Consider the following 26,045-nt stretch of genomic DNA (forward strand, 5'->3'; position numbering starts at 1 on the left):
AGCTAGTCCAGCTTTTTGTGTTTATCTTCGGTTTAAACCTGGAGGTTTAATCTGCAGTTACTTCTTACACACTAAATCATGCTAGGTTATGTGTGGCACCCATTACTTTATCAATCAATTTCAGGGTTCTTAGTCCATCAAATCATCTTGGTTTCATTCCATTCTCTCAGAAACCTCCATCATCCTTCTTCCATTTCACACTGATGTGCGCATATATTTTTTGCTGCTCATTGATATTTGTAATTCACACATTCCTGTCCCTGACCTTTCAGTTCATCCTCCTTTATACCACATATCCATGCCCTCAAAAACTTACTGAAAGCTTTGCCATTAATGCCCAAGAAACGGAAAGTGGAGAACATTGCCTGGTCGATCGCAGATATTGGCTTCCCTACCATGAAAAAATATATTGGAAGCACTGCCTCAAAAAGGCAGCTAATATCAAAGGAGCACACCATCCTGGCCACGCTCTCACCTCATTCCTATCAGGAAGAAGATACAGGAGCCTGCGAACCATGACCTCCAGTTCAAGAACAATTTCTTCTCATCAACCAACACGCTCTAGAACCACATCAAAGAAACATCACGGGTGGCAGAGCGGAGTAGCCAGTGGCTCTGGCTGAAGAGGAAAGACCCCATTTGGTCTCCCAAATAACCGACTAGACAGATGCAGAGGGGGGTGGTTCTGGGACACCAGAATGCACCGCTGAGCCTACTGGAGGCGTCGTGGGTTCAATCATCGAAACGTCGATGAAAGTAGGTGCCCACTTGATAACTCCAATGACGTGTCTGCCTAGCCTTTTTCAACATCGGAGGAGCATAGGTGAGTGCAGAAGGCTCCCATCACCATCGGGAGTGAATTGATATTTGGCACTTTGGACTTTTAACATCTAGTCCTGTGTATTTGTAAACACTAGCCACACACTTACCTCAGGAACAATTTGTCTAGGCTGCTCATGCTTCAGTTTGCACTGGGATGGTCAGGTTGCCAAGTATTATTGATCACTTTTAATTTAATTGATTATTGTCTGTTTATTTGTGTGCAGTTGCGTTAATATTCATGCAAAGCTGCAGTTCCCTACCCGGCGCATATGATAATTAACTCTGGAATCTTTCTGTCCTGATCTGCAACTATAACTTATCTGTTCCTTGCCCTCCCAACCAGTTTTCATGCCTTTTATCTTCTAATTTATTGTATCATAAAGGTCAGTGTTGTTATTTATTGTGTTGGCAACCTGCAAAAATGTACTAACAAGTAAGATTTTATTTAGTAACTACATAAAATGTAGTACCCAATCTCTGACAGGATCTTTAAACTGTTTTGTAATGTAATGAGATTATGCCATACTGCTATGGCGGTCCCTGGGGGTTAGGCCACTCCTTGGGTTACCCCCCTCGGCTCTTGAGGGACAGGGACGATTGTCTGCCCACGGGGTTTCCCGGGTCCTGCTCGCGGACGTTCTGGGTGTTTGCCATGATTCATTAAATGACTTCTGAACCTGCCTGGCGTCTGGCCTTTTCCTGACATCCAGGCCACTACACTGCTACACGTTCCCAGAGGGAACACTGTTCTGATTCCCTATTTTTCCTTCAAACATCAATTAGATCTCTCCCAAAACTTTCCCTATTTCCGGGGAACATAACTCAAATGATGATTTAGTTTCTTTGTTCTGGTTCATGACTGGATTATGTTATTCCTCATCCATTCCATGGCTGTACAATATTCTTCACATATGGCTTCAAATTGATATCAAATGCCCTAAAAGGTGTTCAAATAGTTCTGTGTTATACTTGTTATGACTATATTTATAATGACCAGATTGACAGCAGTCTTCCTTTCACTGCTTTACATCCTCAAAATGTAATGCTTAGATTTCACTGCCATTCCCCTGTCAAATGAATCATGTCTCTGTCTCGGATGTGGGTCAAGTATTCTAGGGTATCACTGATGGTTCGGACATTTGGGGATGCGGGGGAAGCTTAATATTATTGAGGGTTAATCAACCAAACATAGCTTCTTTACCTCCTTGTTGGATTCTGTTTTATTAGAACCCACCACTTTCATATCAAAACTAATTGCACAACATGAGCTTTGTCAAATAGTATCAGCTAGGTATTTGGCTGCAAGACATATCAAAACATGGTAATGCTCTCTCTGTTTCCACAACACAAGAACCTTTAAAGAAGAAAAATTAAAAGGTCTCAATTATCAAATATGTACATGTTATTTGGAATTAAAGCTGATGACCTGTATAGCAGGCATGAGACAGGAAAAACTGAAAAAAAGAGGAAGAGAGATGTGGGTCCAGGGGCAGAATATGCAGATTTTTTTTTGATAATTGTACCTTGAAATGACACCGTCTTCTTGCCTGTTTACCTTTAGTTTATACTGTATTTTTTTTAATTGTACCTTAAAATAACACATTTTACTTGCTTGTCATTTCTTATTTTATACAGAAAATATGTGATAATCATAGAAACATAGAACATAGGTGCAGGAGGAGGCCATTCGGCCCTTTGAACCAGCACTGCCATTCATTGTGATCATGGCTGATCGTCCCCAATCAATAACCCGTGCCTCCCCATATCCCTTGATTCCACTAGCCCCTAGAGCTCTATCTAACTCTCTCTTAAATCCATCCAGTGATTTGGCCTCCACTGCCTTCTGTGGCAGTGAATTCCACAAATTCACAACTCTCTGGGTGAAAAAGTTTTTTCTCACCTCAGTCTTAAATGGCCTCCCCTTTACTCTAAGACTGTGGACCCTGGTTCTGGACTCGCCCAACATTGGGAACATTTTTCCTGCATCTAACTTGTCCAGTCCTTTTATAATTTTATATGTTTACCTTAAAATGACACCAACTCCTTGCTTGAGCCATATTGAAAATATTTCACATGACGCCTACACCTACTTGAAACATGATACCTGTTCTTTGCTTGTTTTCTCTAATTAGAGAGAAGTATCCTTTACAAAGGGAATTTTTGATGATTATTTGATAATTATACCTTGAAATTACACAATTTCCTTGCTTGTTTATACCCTTAATTTATACTGTAATTTTTTTAATAACCCATTTTACCTGATAGAATCAGGTAAAAAAAAGAACATTGTAGTGTCTATGACATACAGAGTCTTGAATGCAGTGTGAGCGTTGTGTGCGTGTACGTAAATCTGTGCGGCCCCGCCCCAACCCCAGTACAGTAGGCCTAAGGGACAGAGGAAAACCGCTACTCTACATGTGTGGAACTGAGCGCTAGCCGTAGATATGTGCATGCAAAAACGGTCAGCCCGCAACCACGTACACGCTTTCCGCTAAAATAGACTCCGCGGATTTCCACGTACTCAACCATCGGCGCAGCGGCTCACTGTCTCACGGAACGACTCAAGATTCAATTTAATTGTCACGTGTACCAATTAAGGTGCAATGAAATTTTAGTTACCATACAGCCATACTAAGTAAAAAGCAAAAATACACACAGCACATAAAATAAAGTTTAACATAAGCATCCACCACAGTGGAATCAACATTCCTCACTGTGATGGAAGGCAATAAAGTTCAGTCATCTTCCTCCTTTGTTCACCCGTGGTCGGGGCTTTTGAACGGGGACGTTGCCGACGGTCCGTTGTTCAAGCCCTCTCGTCGGGATGATGGAAACTCCGGCGTCGGGACGGATCGGATGGAGCTCCCGAGTCGGCAACTTCTTACCGGAGACTGCTGCTTCACAGTGTTAAAGTCCACAGGCCCCGCGGTCAGAGCTGCAACACTGGCGATCCTCGGCAAAAGATCCCAGGGTCCGCGATGGTAAGTCCAGGCCGGATTTTTTTTAAACCGAATGTCAAAATCCGCGGAAATCTGCAGAGAAATCTCATGCCTATTTGGAAGAACTTCCTTCTCTTTCTATTCTGTTTGTCCATATATAAAAGTTAACATCACATCACCTTTTAAATTAGTTTTCTCTACTGCTGTCTAGATTTCAGACATCTGTCCATGTTGATTCCTACTGTCATTGGACAGCACTGATGCTTTTTGGTTGAAGCGGATGGCCTTACACTTACCTACACTGAACCTCAATTGTTTCTTGCCTTGTTGTTTTCACATTTGTAAAACCAATACCATTTGTTTTTTAGTGCCACAACTTCATGCAGCAAAGTTACCTTATTTGTGAAGTTGTGATCCTGCCTTTGCACATTAGGTATATTATACAACCATCTATTCTGAAGACTAATTCAAAATATTAGCCAACAGATGCTAGTTCCTTACTTTTGTATATACCGTTCAAAATTGATCATAAATGAACACCAGATGTTAATCCACAAGTGAAATTAAAAACTGGATGAACAAGAGATGAAACTTTTGTCACTTTCCAATGATTCGCCACAATTGCTAATTTTCATAAAATAATGGTTTCTGCATTTACCAACTTCAATAACATCAATCTGACAACAATAACAACGGCCTGAGGAAGGGTCTCGACCCAAAACATCACCCATTCCTTCTATCCAGAGATGCTGCCTGCCCCGCTGAGTTACTCCAGCATTTTGTGTCTACCATCGCTTATATAATATCTTTAATCACATTAACATGCTACTTCATAGGGATCTTAATGTGATTCGATTATAAGACGCATGAGAGGATAAATCTCGGACAGAAATATGATTGTAAAGAATATCTGAGGGAAGGAAAGCAAAGGTTTAGAGAAGGAAATGGAGAATTTAGAGTTTTGGCAATTAAAGGCACAGTTGTTTGCATTTGTGAAAGAGCATCCATTGAATAACTATTTTGTATTAGTCTTCACACTAGTGTTTAAAATAAAGGTCTATACAAGGTGAGGTTGTAGGGCTGAAGGGGATTATAGAGATAAAGACCTTAAAGTCATGGAAGGATATGAAAACAAAGATTTAGACTTTAGATATACAGTGTGGAAACAGGTGCTTCGGCTCACCCATTCTGCGCCGACCAGCGATTGCACTGACCAGCGATCACCGCACACACTAGCACTATCCTACACGCTAAGGACAATTTACATAAGCCATTTGACCTACAAACCTGCACGTCATTGGAATGTGGGAGGAAATCGGAGCACCCGGAGAAAACCCACACGGTCACAGGGAGAAAGTGCAACCAGTCAGGGTTGAGCCTGGATCTCTGGCGCTGTAAGGCAGCAACTCTACTGTTGCGCCACAAAAATGTTAAATTAAGACATGGTTTAACCAGGAACTAGTTTCTTCTAAATCTTCTAAATACAATGGTCAGCATTCCATTGGTCTGGTTGATTTTTGCAACAATGAAATTGTTTCATTAAAAGTTTAATACATTTATTTTCAAGGCACTTGGATTTCCTGCAACAACTGACATCAACTTCATACTTTTATTTATTGTCTTCATTAATTTGACATTCTCTGCTTCATACTTTCTAATTTGCTCCTTTACAATTGATGGCGATCTTATACATTCTTGTAATGGCTGATTGAATTTATTTAGGAATAACTCATCTTTCAACTGTCTTTAATTATTTCCCAGACTCAGCCATCAGATTGCAGATTCACAAATGATTTACCCCTCCCTGTTGTAGTCAATTCCTTCCTCATTCCTTCAGTTAACTTTGTTTTAAGGCCAGAATCACCGCTTGACCCTCCTTTTTCCGGTTCCTGAAGGGAACCTTTTGAAGGGATCCTCCCTTACAACCAGATCACTATTCCCGTTTCATTACATAATCAAATTCTGCACTGCATTAGATTGAAGAAACAGGCTTGGACATCTTTGACATTTGTAATATATGTATGCCACGTATCATTTCCTTTCGAAAACCATGAAGTATTTTTTTTTCAACTTACTGCAGGGACAGGTTTTTTTTGCAGAATCGTCTGTGCACATGACATGCATGCTGTGAGGTCCAGTGCAAGGTATTTTCAATTGTTCATGAAATCGCAGTATCGTGCATTTTAGAATTGTGCTGCTACGAGCCCATGCTAAGAATGGATGCTGGCATGTTCAACGCACATTCCAGAGAATTTATAGATCACTAGACCAAGTGGGACCCGTTGGGTCTCATCCCCTCACAGCGGGAGGGGGGGGGTTGGGGGGGGTCGGCCTTCGGCATCACACACACACTAACCTCCCCCTTGATATTATATTAATATTATTCACTCGCACCTTTTACCCCATCCCCCATCCTACCCACTCACGCATAGCCCGCAACTGCGCAGGCGCGGCTAGAGGGGGGGTGGAGAGAGAGGGGGAGGGGGTAGAGAGAGAGGGGGAGGGGGGTAGAGAGGGAGAGGGAGGGGGTAGAGATTGAGGGGTGGGGGGGCGCGCGGCGTCACAGGGGAGGACTGGTTCCCGAACGCAATACTCCACCACTCACCCACAGGTCCCAATATTCATCACTCCCTAGAGAGGGAGGGGGGGCAGAGAGTGAGGGGGAGGGGGCAGAGAGGGAGGGCGCCCCGAGCGAGGCCCCCCTTCCCCTCTCCCCCTCTCCTCTCCCCTCCCCCCCTCCCTTCCCCCCCTCTCCCCCCTCCCCTCCCCTCCCTCCACCCTCCCTCCCTCCACCCTCCCTCCCTCCACCCCCCCTCCCTCCACTCCCCCTCCCTCCACCCACTCTCCCTCCACCCCCTCTCCCTCTCTTTCTCTGCCCGGGGGAGGGGGAGGGGGTAGAGGCAGCACCTACCCAGGTCGTAGAGCAGCAGCCTCCCCACCAGGTGCCGGGCTCGAGCGAGGCTGCGACCGGCGTGGACACAAGCGAGGCCCAGAGCGATCTGAGGACGGTCAAAAGCGGCGGAGGGCCGTCCGATTGTGGATTCCGCGAGGGGAAGCCCACCGACCCGCATGACAGACGATCGGGCGGGGGAGATGTAGAGGTGGTCGTCCCTCTTGACGGCCAGACATCGCCAGGTGGGATCGGGATCACCAGCGAGGAAAAGGCGTCACGATTCCCCGAGTCCCTGCGATCGACGGAGGAATTGCAGGTCTCCATAGACGGCCTCTCTCAGAGGGAGTAATGGCCACCACGGCAACCTTCCCACCGCCACCGCCATGTTCTAGAACTTCAAGGAGCCCAGTGGAGCGCGCAGCACGAGCAGCAGTTTAAAAATGCTAAGTGACTAATTTAAAGAAGTAAAAGTTAAGAAGCCAAGAAGTACAGAAGACAGAACAGGGGTGACATCACTCGCAGTGGCAGGCAGTCAGATCCATTGTGATGTCATCAGCGAGTCCATCTCGTTTATTTTCTAAGTTATTTGACATTTTTGAACATTGTCATAAATAACTCGAGAAATAATGCATGAATTTTTCAGATAAGGCGATTTTTGACATCATGGTGTAAATCTCTAACGGAATATGTAAAAATTTCACTGTTAGCGTGTAGTTTTTTCGAGGAGATGTGTAACGCACACGAACATCGCACAATACACACACATCCAAGATCAGAGTTTTATAAGTATAGAGATATAGATTTAAGGAATTGTGATTTAGGAAGATCATATAGATGTAGGAAATTTAGGAGACTAATTACTAGTTTCTCCTCATTTTCTTATCTCCTGATTTCTACACAACCATAGATTCCAAAAGTTCAGACAAATCTCTTTCCCTTTACTGCTTTGATTGGAACACAAATTTTACACTGTTTAAATTAATATAATTGATATTTTAAATATTTTCATCTTTGATTACAATTCCGATATTAACAGTAATAGGTACTACCTTAAACCAAGCAAAGATATACAGATCAACAAATTTATTACGGATGCCAACCGTGGCTGGTTGCAGCACTCCACATAATTAACTGATGCCCTGTTGGAGGTGGAGCTTCTCTGGAAGGAGTGGAGGAATTTGTGGTCCAGTCTGCTTTCTTATTTATGTGACATTGTTTATTTTAAAGAGGGGAGCATGGATAATATTTATAATTCAATCAATACCACTGAAAAAAGTTCAATATTACTACTTTCTTTTGGGAAATGTGACTGCCATGGCACAATATTACAAAAGTGTCAATCCTTAGGAAGTACATAGGTACAGGTACATAGCTCTGGGCGATTCTGAGGGCAGGAGATGTGTTATATAATAATAAGTCTGTCCTTAAACTAAATATGGACAATCACGTATTTAATTTTGCACAATAACAGCAATGCATAGATTAGAGTAATGTCTAAAGTGCAATCAGTTTTAGTTATCTTATTTTTCTATAAACAAAACGGTGCTTTTGTAATTTCAAAGTCCACTGATACTTTTATCTACGGGAATTACAAGAATTTAATCAAAATATAGCCTGATCCAAAAATAACATTTTTTAGGTAAAACTGTCAAATATTTATCAGAGCAGACTGAATTGGAAATCCATAGATGCGAGTTTAAATAGATTTTCCTTCTTAAAAGATAAATTATTGCCATCTATATCAACAGTAAAGGAACATAACTTTAATCTTGTTTCTTGTTTTTAAAATCCATGCAGGGCTTGAACATGACTGTGTATATATACACACTTGATGATGATTAGTTATTTTAGTCATAGTCATGGATTTGTACAGCACAGAAACAGGCCCTTCGGCCCACGCCGACCTTTATACCCTCTACACTAATCCTATTAACCTGCTTCTTATCCTTCTATCCCTTGCCTCTTCGAGGGCTGTCTAAATGATTCTTAAACAAACTTATTGCATTTAATTCTACCACCTCCTCTGGCAGCAAGATCCAGATATCAACCATGATATGTGAAGAAAACCTTCCTCTCAGATTTCTTTTACTTCACCTTAAATGTATGCCTTCTTTTTTTAGTATTTCCCTACCATGAGAAAATATTTTCTTTTTGATATCACTCCCACCCTCTCAATTTTGTCCCTTTCCCACGCACCACCACCCATTTTCATCGCTCACCCCCTCCTGGTTCCATCTGCCCACTATGTACAGCTTTCATCCTGAGCAACATCCTCAACCCCCTTCCCCATCTGGTTGTGGTTCAATATGCCCTCCGGCCTCTCCCCAAATGGCTTCTATTATCACCTTGTTTATGTATCAGATTCTAGTACTGGTGGGCTTTGCATTCCTGCTTGTCTCTAGCAGCTGTCTCCATCTTCGCCCTCCCCCCTCCTCCCCCCTACCTGCTCCAACTGTCTTTATTTTTGTGTGCCTCCACCGAGCGTCAATCCAACTCCATTTGTCTGTCATCACCCCTCCACAAGACCCTACTAGTCTCCATCTCATCCCTCCCCCTTTCAACTTTATACTGGCTATCATCCCTCTCCACTCTCAGTCTTGATCCAGGGTCCTGACTCAAAATGTCAACAATTGGACCCTCTTATAGATGTTGCTCGACTCGCTAAGTTTGTGTGTTGCTGCAGATTTCAGCATCTACAGTCCCTTGTCTCTCTTATATTTCTCCTGTTAGGTTTATCTATATTTTTCAGCATCAAAGCAAATAGCAAAGCACATTTTTATATGATTAAATAATATATACATACATAAAATATTTGTCTCCATTCTATCAAATTTGATTTGCAATATCTCACCGGAGCTAATGGCTGTCCCGGGATGGAGATTGGTGGAGTGGATGGTCTGGCATACAGAGGGGCACCCAAAACTGCTTGAGGCACCTTCAAAGATGGCTGCACAGGGGCAGTGCTTGTTGCTCTTGGTGTTGTCGCGGTTCCTTTATGTTTCAACATATTCAGGGCATCCCTATAACACACCAAGATACTCTGTCATACAAAGCAAATAACATTTTAAAAAGTGATAAGATGGTCCACACATGTTTTATCAAAGATGATTACAATTATTTCTAGTACTCAGCATCAAAGCTGAGTTGGTGAAAACTTGGTTTACAAGGCTGAATTTGGAAGCTGTCAGATAGGCAGGAAATCTGCGCTCATTCAGGCAGCTCCAAGCAGAACAAAAAGGAGTTGCTTCTCATTTCCCTAACTCCACTCTCGTTTAAAAATGCTTCTGAAACTCAAAGTAACGACAATCTTTTGATCATACTTTGCAGAATTCTGTTTGTTGCCTTCACATCTATCTCTCTCTCTTATTACAACTTTGTCAAGTTGAAGGTATCTCTTGAGTGAAAGATTATGTTGACATTTCTTATCACCCAGACTAAATCTTTGCAGTATTTATATTATAGATATACTTTTCCTCTTTAGGATCAAAACAATATAAATTGCAAGTGAGAAAAAATAGTTTACTTTCATTTTTTTTCATGTAATGGAACTAACTACATCTTTTTGGAGTTCATTATGAAAGAATCAATCAACATTTTCAATATTCCTCCAACTGAGATGTCATAAACTTGCCGCATATCATGGTCAATGGCAGATGGCACAGTGCAATTGCAACTGTGCCCTGTCTGCCTGTGGCACAAGCACAGCCATCCACAGGAAAACCACAGCCACAGCTTGCTTATCAAAGATGACTACACTTTGGCAAAGGGTCAGCACTATTAAAATGCAATAGCATAGTACGAGCTAAAATAACGTCACCAATGCCAATCAAGGTTCGCTACACCTTTAAATTAGGGGCACAATTAATGAATGCGAGATTACACATTCATTATTGCCCATTTCATGGCGCACATATCATCGGCGATGAGTACCAGGTTTAAACATACAGGCTTTCCATGTTCTAAGCTAGTATCAGCCAACAGGCTTTTGACTGAAATGTACAGGTTAATTGAGGTCATCCAATCTGCTTGGCTCAGAAACTTCACGGTTCTTCTCAAAAATCATAACATTTAATTAAAAACGAACAAAACATTTCCTGAATTATCTGGCTTTAAAAATACAACATCCTTCGTATGAAGCATGAAGTTTTCTTTAAAAAGACTATTCAGCTTTCAATTGTTAACAGCTGTTTTTATGGACATTAACCTTGAGCAAACAAGGTCTGAAGTGGAATTATGGAAGCATCATTCAAGTAGAATTATTAGAAGAAGAACTGTGCAGGAGTTTGGGAGAGACAGCTAGAGTGATAGAGGGGAATATAGGGACAAATGTGAAGGAGGGAATAAGGGGCTGGAGGTAGGGACGGGTAAGGTAATGGAAGGGAGGGGATGGGTCAGGATGCTGGCTGGCTGCAAGTGGTTGTCGATAGTGGTGCCTGTGAAAGGCTCTTAGGGAGCTGGGAGTAGCATCAGTAAATTGTGATGAACAATGAGATTAGGTGGCTGCAATCATTAAATGTTAGATACAAAATGCTGGAGTAACTCAGAGGGACAGGCAGCATCTCTGGATAGAAGGAATGGGTGATGGTTTGGGTCGAGACCCTTCTTAAGTCGTAACTCAGCGGGACAGACAGCATCTTTAGATAGAAGAAATGGTGACCCTTCTTACTATCCAGAAATGCTGCCTGTCCTGCTGAGTTACTCCAGCATTTTGTGTCTATCTTCAGTGTACTCCTACAAATATACATAATTAAATGTTACTGTTGTTTCACTGAAGCATTCAGTGTACACAAGTTACCCAACTGAGGTCCCCACAATTTCTCCCTAAGCCTCAAGTGGGCAGTTCCATACTTAGGTTAGTTAAAGCAAAATCTGGCAATATAATTACTGCTGATTAGAAGAATCATTTTATTATTTTAAATTACTTAAATAATGAGATAAAAAACATTATTTTTATTGCATTTAGATATCAAAAGCAAATCAACCTTGCATGCTAGAGGCTGTTCATTCTTGCTCTGGTCTAAAATTTTAGAAATAGTTAAGTAAATTAATTCTTCCACCATTCAGAAGATGTTTAATTTTGACAGAGAACAAAACTCTTGAGAGGTATTTACACAGTTTTGTTAATTAAAATGTCTGTTCTGATTAGTTGGGGATGCCCAGTTACAACGCCCTTTAGATGCTGCCCCGCTTGCATCGGTGAATCACAATTTCTAGTTCTCGTCTTGGAACAGAGCCTTTTCTCACCCAACTCAAAGCAAAATGCACCTGTTACATGAATGGCAAAGAAAGAAAAAATAAATCCAAGAAAAGAAAATGTCTTAAATAGTCGGTTTTCTCAGTATCTAAGGGCAGGTTGACATTCTGCTGACCACTTGTTTATACATAAAACAGAGAACTGACTAGTAGTAGATTCAAGAGTAGGCAAAAGGAAAGATATTCCACAACCATAGCTATTTTTGCTTAATGCACAGCAAAAGGTAATTGGTTAATGTAGAGATTAATTTAGTTTACTATTGTCACATGTACTGAGGTACAGTGAAAATCATTTGTTTATGTGCTATCGAATCAAAGAAAAAACAAAATGTTTTCATGACATTTTGATGTCATTTTTACATGACATAGTATGACATTTTGGATATTTTTCTTCCAAAGGTGTGGAATAATTAAATATATAAGGTCCAAACATTCGTTTTAACAGAATGGAGCATGGAAAATAAGGAAGCCACAACAAAAGAATTACAACTCATAACAAGATGTCCATCTTTCCACAGGGGACAAAGCTTTACCTGCAGATGAAATGATTTTTGCTATTTATGTAAATGTTTAAATCCATTAATCTTTCTTGGTATTTTTGTGCCATCGATTAAAAATGTGCTGTACCATAGATTTAATTAAAACCCCTTTTAAAAAAAATTGTCCCTTCTATGTAAATGAAAAGAAAAAGGTTCAAGGGAAGCTTTTAACGTTGCAGTAATGATCCATGGATTAGACTCACTTCAGGGTCAAGGATTAAGCAATCATCTGACCACCAGCTGAGATTTGTTTCCTGTAGAGGTCATCGCTTGTATGTAAGTAGTGAACAGATTGAAAACAAATAAACTCCACTGTTATCGAAAGTAGGTCGTTAATTACCCATCGTATTTTTAATTCAGTAAGATGATTGATTGTACAAGCGGAAAGATTCAGTTTTAATGGTTATTAAACTCACTAGGAGAATGACATGCTGCAAATTTGTGAAGTGGGAAATCTGAAGGTGACTGCAGTGCCATCTGCTGATGAAATTGGAACATCACAGTTCAGTTTCCCTCATTTTACAATACAAAGTCCAACTGGAATGGGTACCTCTTCTCGAGCAATACCTTACTGATGGTATCTCATTGGATCTCTAGTTATTTAAATCGCTGTAATAGCCTGATGCAGTTAAATTGCTTTTGGCACATTTTCATGTAACAAATTTGCTATGTTAAGACATGTTAAGTCACACATCCTACTGAGACTAAACTGCAGTGTCCATCAACGTGTTAGCTCAAGGCTGAAGTGGAAATTTTATGTAAAAATCAAACTCTACTTTGATTCTTCAATACCAATTTGAATGGTGGTGGTGAAATAATTATTTCAATGCGAGTGACAAGCTTCACATTCAATGCTTTAAAAAACATAAAACAAGGAACTATGGATACTAGGAACTGCACATGCTGGTTTACAAAAAAGACAAAAACTGCTGAAGTAACTCAGCAGATCAGGCAGCATCTCTGGAAAACACGGATATGTGATGTTTTCGGTCGGTAATCCTTCTTCAAAGTGATTGTTTGGGGGGGCGGAGGAAGAAAATTAGAAGAGAGGAGGGCAGGACAAATGCGGGCAAGTAACAGATTGATGCAAGTGAGGGGGATTTTTGATAGGCAGATGGTGGATTAAGGCTAGAGATGAAAAGACAAAAGATGAAGTTGCAAATTGTGAAGCGAGAGGAAGGAATGTAGGTGGAAAGGGAGGGGAGAAATAGGTGGAAGTCCAGGTGAGGCACAAAGGGGAGGAGGAAACCCTCCGGCCCTACCCCCCTCCCGCCCCAACCCCTCCCTCTCCCCTGTGCCCCACCTGGACTCGTAACTATTTCCCCCCTCCACCTACATTCCTTCCTCTAGCTTCACAATTTGCACCTCTTTAATACTTTTGTTGCGCACATTTGTACTGTAGTAATTTATTCAGATCCATATTAGAGGGCCAATATGATTTGGTAACAAATTCAAGAATCTGGTAATTGGGTGGGTCGATAGAAGGGAAAGCATATTCCAAAGAGCTAGCTATCTATCTGTCTTTTCATCTCTGGCCTTTGCCCACTATCTCCCTATCAAACCCCACCCCCTCCTGCACCTCCTCCCTTACAGCTTTCCTTCTCTTCCTTCGCCCCATCCTCCCCCCCCCCCCCCCAACCACAATCAATCTTAAGAAGGATTCCGACCTGCTGAGTTACTCAGACACTTTGTGTGGGTTTTTTTAAGAATTATGGAGCCATTCCTAGTCATATCACATACTGGGTTTGATTTTTCACACAGACAGTAAGAGCATTCAAAGCCATATTTAATTAGATTTACACAGGTATTCTGAAAACTAGAATACATTAAATACCAACAACAAATATCTTCTTTTAGCTATCACCTAGGAATATGCTTTCCCTTCTATTGACCCACTCAATTACTGGGTCCTGACTTTGTTACCAAAATGATCCTCAATATGGATCTGAATAATTTACTACAGTATGAATACTCCAGTGATTAGGCTGGTAGATTTTTTTTAAAATAATGGCTTAAGTCCAGAGGGCATGCAGCAATGATCAGTTTCTATGTAATTGTGCTCAATTGAAGAAAAAGATACGGGCGACTGAACTATCATATATGGCAAAAGACTTTCGTAACCCTGAAAGGACAGCTTGCTATGGTACTATATTTATCATAAAAGCAATGCAGCAGGATTCAAGCATTTTGATATCTATTTCTGATTTCAATACCTGTATCGAGTAATATGAGTGTTACATTATTGTGAAACTAAAAATTGCACTAATTCCAACATTTGTGAGGTGATGCAGTTTAAGAAGTTAAATAAAGGTTGGACCTGCATTGTAATTGCTAGGCCCCACAAAAAATATTGATGAATAGGGCAGCAGGGTGGCGCAGCATTAGCATTGGTGCCTTATAGTGCCTGGGACCCGAGTTAGATCCTGACTACGGGTGCTGTCAGTCTTGAGTTTGTACGTTCACCTCGTGACCGTGTGTGTTTTCCCTGGGTGCTCTAGTTACATCTCATACGGCAAAGACGCACAGGTTTGTAGCTTAATTGGCATCTATAAAAATAATTAATTGTCCCTAGTGTGTTGGATAGTGCTAGTGGGCTGAAGAACCAGTTTCTGTGTTCAATGATTCCAACTATAAAAAACGGTAACCTCATTTTTCTGATAATCATATTTGAGTTTACAATACACTTTGAGTTTGAGGAAGATGCATGTAAACTGTCCAGACTTAGTACTTTTTTTGCAAAACACAGTAGATGAGTGTCTTTCACCATCCAAAATGGGGTGGAAGATTGCAACCTTCACGTGGTCCGCCCTGTTTCGATGAATGCAATCAACCTGGCGTGCACAATCAAATAAGATCAAATAGAACAAGTTGTCCTACAACTTTAGGCTGTGCACGCCATACGCAAGAAGAAGAGAAGACCATCCAAAATTCACCTCTGCAAAATAGAAAGGCTGTGGATCCTGGGCAGTTTGTAGGTTTAGCTTTAGCAAGGATATTGAGGGTTATGAAAGTAAGGAGTTAACTGATAAAATACAGGTTACCACAATCTAGTTGAATGGTGGAACAGACTTAGATCTTCACTCAATTAGTAGATAATCACCTGGAGTGATCTTCTTATTATTTAACATGGGAATGGTCAAACTCCTGAGCCCTGAAAAGTTGCTGAATGAATGAACTGGATCCTTCTGCAGCTGAATTACTTATAAAGGAGGGAGACAGATAATAGTGTGATGTCTGCATTCAACTGTCTCTGTTTTCTCTTGCCTGACTGTCTTGGAAATCTGCAGCATGTGTCAATGACAACTGTGGATGGTAATCAGTACAAGCCTCAGGGGTCCAGAACTCACCTGGGAGATGTCATACGTTCATAGCTACCTTCACAAATGTCCCATTATCAGTGGTCAATAATGGATTGCTGGTATTATTATTAGCTGCATCTGTTTCACTATTCACATCTGGGTTTTACAAGCCCTCAAACATAAAATGAAGCAAACTACTTTAATTGCAGGTTTATCTGGCTATGTTCACCCTCAGTAATTCTCATCTATTGATTATCACACCCATCGTGCAAACAACAAGTCAACCTTGAACACGAACATTCCCTTTTCTGAAAGTTGTCATCAGGGCCCTTGAGGTCAGGTATAGCCCACACGAGCTGACTCCATGTTGCCCTAGGGACACTTGCAGGTCATTGCTGGGCTACAGAATAAATTATCCCATTAATTTATCATTGCTCGATGGCAGAGACTGACAGCTTAATGCTAATTAATGCATTGACCAGAGTCAGTTAGCGGTGAGTGAATTAAGAGTGAAAACACCCAAGTAAACTAGCATGTCATATGCACCCTGAGGTAGCAAGATCACTATTAAATTTAAAAAACAAATGCTTTGCATTCTTTAAAAGAAAACTTAGGAACAATTCTACATTTTCTGTTTCTAGTTGATTTGAAATCAGGCATTTCTAATTTTTGTGATTTCCTGAAAACATTAATCAAACTAGTTTCAATAAACATATTCACAGGGAGTAGAAAGAAAATCCTGTCAACCAAAGGCCTGGAAAATCTGTCTCCCCTTTAACACCACCTGCAGGCTTGTGCAAGCTGTCATTTCAGAATGAAACAGAATTTGCTTCAGCTCTCACTGACAGCTGAGACTTGAACCCAAATTATAAATAATTGGCATAAGATTGTGTTTAGCATCGAGCTAAGAAAAGAAAAAAGCTAATGCAGACATTTAGATATTCAGATGTTGTAGCAGAATAACTGTCACTCAAGGAAAATGCCCAGAAGCATTCAATAACCAGGGATGAGCCCAGGATTCTGCAGATCAGAGATGTCTGTGGACGGATGTTAATCCCTCTCAGAAATGCATTGGATGGTGGGTATTCAGAATTTTTTTTTTAAAGTTAACATTCTGTATTAAGGTTTTCTTGAACAAACTGAAGGAAACCACTGAATTTAGAATGTAGAAAAGGACTGAAACAGATCTCCACCATTTTCGCACTGACCACAATGTTAATTTAAACTAATCCTATCTGCCTGCACATGATCCGTACCACTCTGTTGCCTGCCACTTTATGTCTGTCTAAATGCCTCTTAAATGTCCCCATTGTATCTTCCTCTACCATCTTCCCTGGCAGCCAGTTCCAGGCACCTACCACCCTCTGGGTGAAGAAAAAAAACGACCTTATAAATCTCCTTTAAAGTTCAAAGAAATTTTACATGCACAATCCTACACAAATGTATGTGTATACACACATGTTTATGCTTATTCATTACAGTACGTAGACACTATTGCACCCGTGCTGGCTCTTCAGAGAGCAATCTCATCAGTCCATTCTCCTGGCTCATTACTTACACCTTCTAATACATGTATGCTTCATAGTCACATGACAAAAATAATACATATAAAATATATTAAAATTATATGTTAACAATAATTGCCTATTTGTGGATTAAAAGAGTTTGCATGTATTAAGAATTTATTGATTTCATGGGAATCAGATTTGACTTTGTTCCTGTTGCTGCAAATGTAAGGTCAAAATTGCAAAGTATTGATTATTAAAGCTACATTTGAGATAGTAGCTGCCTAACTGTACAGAGCTGGATCATTGAAGAATAGCAATGCGACCAAACTTGCCAGTTGCATGTCCTTAGTTCATGCTGCTTCCAGCATGGTCCACGGACCCTCCTAATGAGATGCTGGTTCCCAGCTGCCTGTTGAAGCCTAATTTGATCTGAACAGAAATGCCAAGCGATGCCCCAGACAACTGAGAGACCCATTCTCTGGTTCACCACCTGTCAGTGCTCTGAACTGACACAATGCTGTGACAGCATTAATACTATGTCAATGTTATTGTATATGTGTCACACTTTTCAATACTAAATAGCCCTGTTTTTTTCTTATTCTTATATCTTTCTTCAGGTGAAACATCATGAAAATGTTCAATCCCAAAAAACCTGCCTTTTAAAAAAACATTAGGAGTATTGAAGACTTTAATGAGTCTTACTTGGTTAAATAAGATTGTTTCCTAATCTGGGTCCTCACAGTGTTGGGTGATGCCGAAGAGAGGTGTCAGGAGACCTGCTGCCACAGCCTGGCGGATAAGTGAACTCTTGCCTGAAATAGGCAGCCTATAACTTAAGGAGAAATTGTCTTAATGAACAGTTCTCCAACGATGTAATGTGGGTTCTTAGCACTAGGTGGCGTAATATGGTAGATTTTCAATTGTCCATGCCATCTCCATCTCCCATCTTGTCTTTGAAAATATAATTTATCCGGTTTAGCTTGTTAAAACCTTGTAAAGTTGTAATTGTTCCCTCATTATATGCCCCCCCCCCCCCCTTGTCCATTTGATCCATTCTATCTCTGTCTTAAATCCATCTGGGCTTCCCTTTTTTCAGTCCTACGGTCTTGCTAAACATACAAAGATTTACCTGAACAATACAGCACCTTGAGTCTTGGCCCACTGCCCAATTGCGCAGTTTCCTCTCCAACTTAGCAATAGTTTCTATCTGGGACTGCACGCCCACTAGGCATACTGGGACAGAAGTTCATACACCCAGACAAAGTGCGCCACAGTAGTGCTGCATGGAAGACATGCACCAATTTTTCCCAAAGACATTTACCTCATCCACTTACATCATACCAGAACTCCTGCAATTCAGAGGTGTCATCTGCTGTGTATCGTAATCATTAGAATGACTGATTTCAAGAGGTTTGAACATCTGATAAAGCTAACTAACAGATATTCTGCTTGAAACTGCTAAAGAGAAAGTTGACACAGGATCCCTGGAAATTATTATACAACTTAGAGATATTGCCAATAGCAACAGAAACACAGACACAGAAACAGGATTTACTGAAGTAAGCCTCAAAATCACGGTAAAAGCTCCACAGGGAATTGCACATGCTAAGAAAGCCTCAGGGGGTGGAATATAAACTCTCGGAAAACTTTGGTAGGTCAAGCAGCATCCGTGGAAAGAGAAATAGTCAATGCTTCGGGTCTGCAACCTTCCATTTTGCGCCTTCATTGGGTAAAGATCCCAGTGCCACATAAATTGAATAGTCTCAAACCAAGGTTCTGATTAGTAAGACGTTAATCCGACATTTAAAATTCCTAGTCCATATTGGTGGGAAGACCTTGCTACATTCAGATATGAACTGCCTTTCTCCCTATGACTGAAGCAAGTGGTGTGGAGCCTCACAGTGGATTGCAGAGTTATAACACGTTCTAACATTGTAAACTGTTCCCAGCCTCATTCTCCCCTTCCAGCTGCTGTGCATCAGTCAAATGACGTATCCTCAAGGTAGCCAGGCTATAGAGCATGGGGCAGATGTTATTCAAGAGTCAAGAGTGTTTTATTGTCATATGTAGAGGAACGAAATTCTTACTTGCTGCAGTACACCAGAATATTCTTTATAACCTCCCACACAGTGCATCCAGTCAGTAGGATCTTCTATTGAGGACATTCATGGACTTTTCCTGAAGTTCCTACAAGATTTGTGGCTAGAAATGTTATCTTGTTTCCCAGCACAGCCAAAAGCCTAGACTGGAAATAGGAGCCAAGGATAAAAGGGAGAGCGTGACCAAGCACAGGCTCGGCGATCGTTTCGCTGATCCGCTGAAACCTACCTGATCTCCCGGTTGCTAAACACTTTAACTCATTCCCACACTGACCTTTCTGTCCTGGGCCTCCTCCATTGTCAGAGTGAGGCCCAGCGCAAATTGGAGGAACAACACCTCATATTTCGCTTGGGCAGCTTACAACCCAGCGGTATGAATATTAACTTCTCTAACTTCATGTAACCCTTGCCTTCCCGCCCTCTCCATCCCTCCACCCTTCCCTGTTCTCCGAATAGTCTGACTGTCCTCTTTTACATTTTATCTGTTTGCTTGTTGTTACCTTCTCTAAGCTAACAATGATCTATTCTACATTTTCTTTGAACTTCATCCCCTTTGTCTCGTTTTCACACCTTACACTTCCTTATCTCTGTTTCTCCCTCTACCCGGACTCAGTCTGAAGAAGGGTCTCGATCCGAAACGTCACCCATTCCTTCTATCCAGTGATGCTGCCTGTCCTGCTGAGTTACTCCAGCATTTAGTGTCTATCTTCGGTAAAACCAGCATCTGCAGTTCCTTCCTACAATAAAAGGGAGAGCCTTTATTTCTATTTTGAAGTGAAGATTAAATATAGCGAACTACAACAGAGGTGCAATATGCCAGTCAGATATAAAGATAAGGATATTTTATTGACTATCAGCACCAGCTGCATGCTTAGGAAGCAATAACCTTTTATAGTTCAGAAAGCACGTCAGATCCACTTGCGGAGATGACTTCCTCTTTACTTGGATTAAGCACATCTGCACCAGCCTGTATGCAGCAGTGAGCTGCAGATGCTGAAAAGTGGGATATATCAGCTATTGCTGCGTTCAATGGACCAGAAATTAAGTAGCTCACAATATCATTATCTGAATAACAATGACATTCTTCCATGTTGGGAGAGTAGACTAAGCTTAAAAGGCCAGGCTGGAGTTACTCCTGCAGTAGGTAACAGATACATGACTCCTAACATCACTCCTGACCACTTCTGCCCTTCCTCTGGTAAGACGACCCTGACTCCTCTATTCATGCTGTAATGAGGACACTAAAAAAATCTATAAAAAGTAACAACTAAAGGCACTCAAACTTGGTGGGCAAGTACAAATGTTATGCTTGACAAGAATCATAAAGTGCATAAAAAAGTATTATTCATTTTCTTACCATTATTTTTATAAACAGCGTTTCAATTTTACAAATGGCCTTTCGCAAAATTACTATTGAAACTCATACACAGGAGCAATACCTCAGAATAATTATTTTAATTCAAATTTGAGTATCAGTTTCTTGGCCTATCTTTCTTTCACAGGCAAATATGCACGTTATTTATTTTGAATTATAACTTTTGAACACTTAAACTCTTACTGCAGTACATATTCAACTGGCTTCCTCCATTCATCAAGCACAGTTTACCCTTCACCGTAACAGGTTTATGCGCAGGCTGAGGGCGGGGCACAACCAGGTTATCAAAAAAACAACAATTCACATATTAAACTGATAATTCATTTGTACTTACTCTTTCGTGAAGATTCCCCGTGGTCCGGTCGGCGGCGTGGTGCTTGGTTCAAGCCCATGGGTTTGGACGATCTGACGAGCAGCTGGACTTAAACGGACTCTTGAGAGATAAAGGGAAAGACGACAAATTGTCACGATAATCATGGCTAACATTCTAGGATTGAACTGCAGGATAGCTATATTGATGGGGTACCTTTTTGGGAGAGAAATTAAACTGCGATGCGCTTTAGGGTTGTGTGAATGGATCTATTGCACAGATGAACTGGTGAGCCCTCCACCTGGTCAATATTTATCTCTTCATGTCTTAGCTAACTCACTAATACATTTACAGGCCATTTTCACGTTCTTATTTGAGAGTTTGCTGTGCATAATTTGATACAATTCCTAATTTACAAGAATGATCATTCTTCAATATTTTGTACCAGTAAAGACTCAAAAATCTGTCAAAAGGAAAGTAGTTTTATGCAAGTTATAACATATTATAATAACAGTATAATATTGTCTGGGTTTCTGCATACTTACTCGCCTTTGCCAGCTGAATACTGTGCTTTGCTGGAAAACGGTGTCAGAACTGCTGCTGCTGCAGTTTGAGCAGGTGATGAAGTATGTACTGGAGTGGGAATTTCAACTTGTGTCCAGTCTTCACCTTCAGCCACCAGTAAAGCAATTAAGGATCCTAATGTTACATCTTTGGTGCCGTCCTCCACCTGGAGAGACACAGATATATTTTTTTATACAGAAAGATCCATTATCAGTTACAGTCAAGAGTGAAATTCCACTTGTCGCATGATACCCATGGCCTGGTTTAAGCCCATGCGTTTGGAGAATCCAAATAGTCATAAATATAAGCCCCACATTTCGGCCAAATTTCCCTCAAGTTCCATAAAATCACTGGACATAGGAGTAGAATTAGGCCATTCAGTCCATCGAGTCAGATGCAGCATTCAATCATGGCTGATTTATTTTTCCCTCTCAACCTCTTTCTCCTGTCTTCTTCCTATAACCTTTGCCATTCTTATTAATCAAGAACCTATCTAACTCCGTTTTAAAAATACCCAGTGATGGTCTCTACAGCCACTTGTGGCAACACATTCCACAGATTCACCAACCTAAAGCTAAAGAAATTCCTCATCTCCATTCTGAAGGTACATCCTTTTATTCGGAGGATGTGCCCTCTCGTTCTAGACTCTACCATTACTGAAAACATCCTTTCCATGTCCATTTTGCCAAAGTCTTTCATTATCTGGTAGGTTTCAATGAGATCCCCCCCTCATCCTTCAAAACTTCAGCGAGTACATGCCCAGAGCCTTCAAATGCTCCTTATACCCAAATCCAATCATCCCCAGATCAAAGACGCGAGGGAAAAATTATGTTCCCAAGAAACAAACTCATTTGGAATGGATTTTTAACCCTTATTTCAATATATGTCAAAATTGTGTTTTTTCACACTTTGCCCTCTTTCTTGGGGTATGTGAATTTGGTACTTGCAATCGAGTGTGTTTCTTAGTAGTAAAGATACATTAAAAATCCACTAAATTTAGGACCATATCATCTTCAACTCTATGAAAATCACCAAAATCTGTCAGAGGTTTCACGAATTTGTTACGCTGTTGCATCAGTTTGTTTGGCTTCACTTTGCCGATTCCTTTGAAGGCACTTGTTGAGTTACAGCCTAAGAATGCATGCAGTCCAAGTAATGCTAAACAGTATTCTGAGGAGGACTGCTTTTCAAAATGGGTGACATCTATTAGCCTTTGCCTATTGCCTCTCCCTGTGTGAAAGAACTGTGGTGTCTTGAATGCTGTTTGCATAGTGAAGCAATATGAAAAATATATCGCTGTCTGGGATTTTGACTTGTACGTGGTCATATCCTTGCTCTTTGCCATAGTTGCAGTATAGGATGACTTGCGAGTATGTTTCCTCTTAGTTTGACTTCAGGGATTGAATCTCAGACTGCAGTGTCTCTTTCCCATTCTGAGAAGTAAGAAGTGTGGCCTCTCCTTCCTTAATGAAGATCACCTTCCTTCCATGTAGCCTCTTTGCCATGTCATGAGCTGTTTCTTGTTCTCATCATTGGTCAAGAACTGCTTCCAATCTCTTGTTTTTTTTGGTCTTTCCTCCTTTGATTATTCTCTTCTCCGCACACCCACGCCGTGTCTGTTCACTTGACTTCACTGAATCTGGTTTGTACATATTGGTACTGAAGACTACATCATTAGATGACAATGCATTGAAGATTTTGATGAAAATCTCTTTGTAGTTTGCAGGAATCTCTTTGAGATAGTAGAATGCAGCATTGCCATCTTCCACTATCAATGTCTTGTTACTGGTTGGAGGTTGTGAGTTGTCTACATCTTTCAATAGGTAGTGTAGGCCCTTGGATTTATCAATCTTTGCAAAGAAGTTGTCTGATGTACCAATGGAGTAGGGTACAGGGGTCAGAGAGTACTTCATAATCTCCCGTAGATTGAGTTGACTGCCAGAACTTTGTGAAAAGCAATATCTCCTTGTTGCTTGTACTCTATAACCTTTCGTTCAGATGTTTAGAGCTTCACTCTTTTAGTTGTTTCTGCCATAATTTTGAGCTTCAGATTCTTGATGGGCTTGGAGAATGCTGCTTTTCTCAAGTCGCTCTCTGATGAACTTCTCTTTCTGTTCTTTCCCTGTGGTAAGTACCTTTATGACATCTTCCTCAACTTCAGCCGGAACACGTGCACCAGAAGAGAGTTCATACAACCCAGTCTTGTCATTTATGTCAAAAGGATTCAGGGAGCTCTTTACAGCATCAATGGCTTTCTTTACACATGCCTCACTTTTCCTTATCTCAGTTGGTTGTTGATCTCTGTGTTTGCTTCCGCGATTGGTACCAGGTCATGTCTGCGAGGCTGAGAGTTGCAGAGAGAAAGTGTGCCCTTTCTGTTGAAGTTCGAACCCATCTCTGATAAGCACTGTGATTCTCCAAGGTGCCAGAGAGCTCATCACCACTACCACCACCTCGAGATTTGCCATGTCTCCTCAATCGTTTTGTCAACAGCACATCAGTTTCCTGGTATGAATGACCTAGCGACACTGATGGCACCTCTTTCGAGGGCACCGGGATGTGATTCTTCGATGTTTGCCAAGAACACAGGTCAGATAGCGGGAGTAATCGTGAGCACCAAAAGTGAAGAAGAGATCGGGCATAAGAAACAGACAGTGCAAGTAAAACGGAAAGTTATTCTCTTTCACAGTCCTAATCGATGAGAGAGCATTCCACACAGAATCCATGCACGACAACCAAAATTGTGCAGTCTTCCCGAGAGATCCTTTTCAAACATCAGCTTTGAAGCTCTCATACGACTCCATCAATGTGTTGAGATCTGCATTGGCCATGACTTCAGCAAGTGCCTGCTTTGTTGGTGATTGGATTAGCTCTTGAAAGATGCCCTTTGATTCCTCTGGTATACCGGGCTGCACTGCATCTTTTCCAGCTATAGACAGGAATTCATGAAGGAGCCTCTCCAAGTCCTCCACCATCGTCTTGTGGCAGTGCAGACTTCTGTTGGAGTTCTTCCCTGTCATAACACCTTTCATAGAACCAGTAGACATGAGTCCCGATTCCATGAGGACATCCTGAAGTCCGGATCCTTCCATTTTCTTTCCAAGCATTTTGAAGTATGCACAAATGACATGAAATGTGCCAATCAACACAGTGTGTTTCTTGTACTTTGCAGGATGACTCCACACGAGACACACGAGCCAGTTCTTTCCTTGTACACTGTTTGAATGCTTCATCCCCATCATCACGCTTCCAGTGCTGCACACGAAAATCTGGATTTGCTTTCCAGATGACATAGGATGATGGAAGAGGGCCACAAGAAAGAGGGCAAAGTGTGAAAAAAACACAATTTTGACAGATTGAAATAAGGGGTTAAAAAACATAGTCCAAATGAGTTTTTTTCTTAGGAACTGTAGATTGGTTATTTCCTACTAACCAATTTTAGTGCTTGTCAGTAGTTGCCCCGCCTAATATGCAATTTATATTACCAAGAGCTTGCTTACGTAATTCAGTCTGAGTAGCTGTTAGGTACTGTAACGTTCTGCAGACCAATGCTGTAAATGGACTTTAATAAATATGTGTTGTATTTGATGTGTGTACAACTCCACTCATTACATGGTGTCAGAAGTGGGATGCAAACCCACGCCTCCAATTATAGACCAGAACCTGCTCAATTTAAGGAACATTGCCAGGGATCTCATACTTCTCAAAATGGTCCCCAAGTTGCCTGATGTTGGACTCTTCTCCCTTTTTAGTTTAAATCTTTTTATTTGAATTTTGAATTTAACAGCAATTTGCATACATACAATGATAACAGACAGTGATAATCAGGACATAATTGTACAACAGTATGTAAACGACCCTCAAAACCCTTACCCTTACCCTTACCCACCCTCGCCACCCGGGAACAAACAACACTTACATACGTACACATCCACACAAATACGATTAAAAAAATTAAAAAAAAAAAAAAAGAGGAATAAATAAATAAATAAATAAATAGATAAATTGTGGGGAGGGAGGGGGGGGGGGGAGGGGTTGAGGGGATAGCAGCTGCAATAAGACAGAGCTGTGATAGAGGACACTCAGTCCTCTTCCGAGTCCGGAAACAAGTTAAGAGAGTTAACAAGTTCCAGGAAAGGGTTCCATGTATCTAGGAATGTCTTGGTAGAGCCTTTGAGAGAGAACCTAAGTTTTTCAAGCTTTAAGTTGTAGAGCACCTCCTTGATCCAGCGGGCGTGTGTCGGGGGACAGGTAAGTCTCCAGTTAAGCAAAATCAGTCTCCGGGCTAACAGGGTTGTAAAAGCCAGGACCCGCTTCAACGCAACAGAGAGGTTGGTGTTGGGGGGAATACCAAAAATAGCTGACAGTGGGTTTGGAGGAATAGTCTGGCCATAGGCTCTGCTTAGCACGTCGAAAGCACTCCTCCAAAAGGTTGCTAGCTTAG

General features: G+C 41.2%; 1 protein-coding gene across 1 annotated transcript in view; it reads right to left on the reverse strand.

The window, feature by feature from the left end:
- pdhx (pyruvate dehydrogenase complex component X) overlaps positions 1-26,045 on the reverse strand; it is a 163,637-nt gene that overhangs the window by 77,308 nt on the left and 60,284 nt on the right. Inside the window, exons 4-6 of the mRNA XM_033039259.1 lie at positions 21,583-21,767; positions 21,062-21,160; positions 9,506-9,674 (exon numbers count right to left, since the gene is read on the reverse strand). Of these exons, the coding sequence (XP_032895150.1) occupies positions 9,506-9,674; positions 21,062-21,160; positions 21,583-21,767 (453 nt within the window). The remainder of the gene's footprint in view (positions 1-9,505; positions 9,675-21,061; positions 21,161-21,582; positions 21,768-26,045) is intronic.

Source organism: Amblyraja radiata, chromosome 20 (genome assembly GCF_010909765.2).
Source record: "Amblyraja radiata isolate CabotCenter1 chromosome 20, sAmbRad1.1.pri, whole genome shotgun sequence".
Lineage (NCBI taxonomy): Eukaryota > Metazoa > Chordata > Chondrichthyes > Rajiformes > Rajidae > Amblyraja > Amblyraja radiata.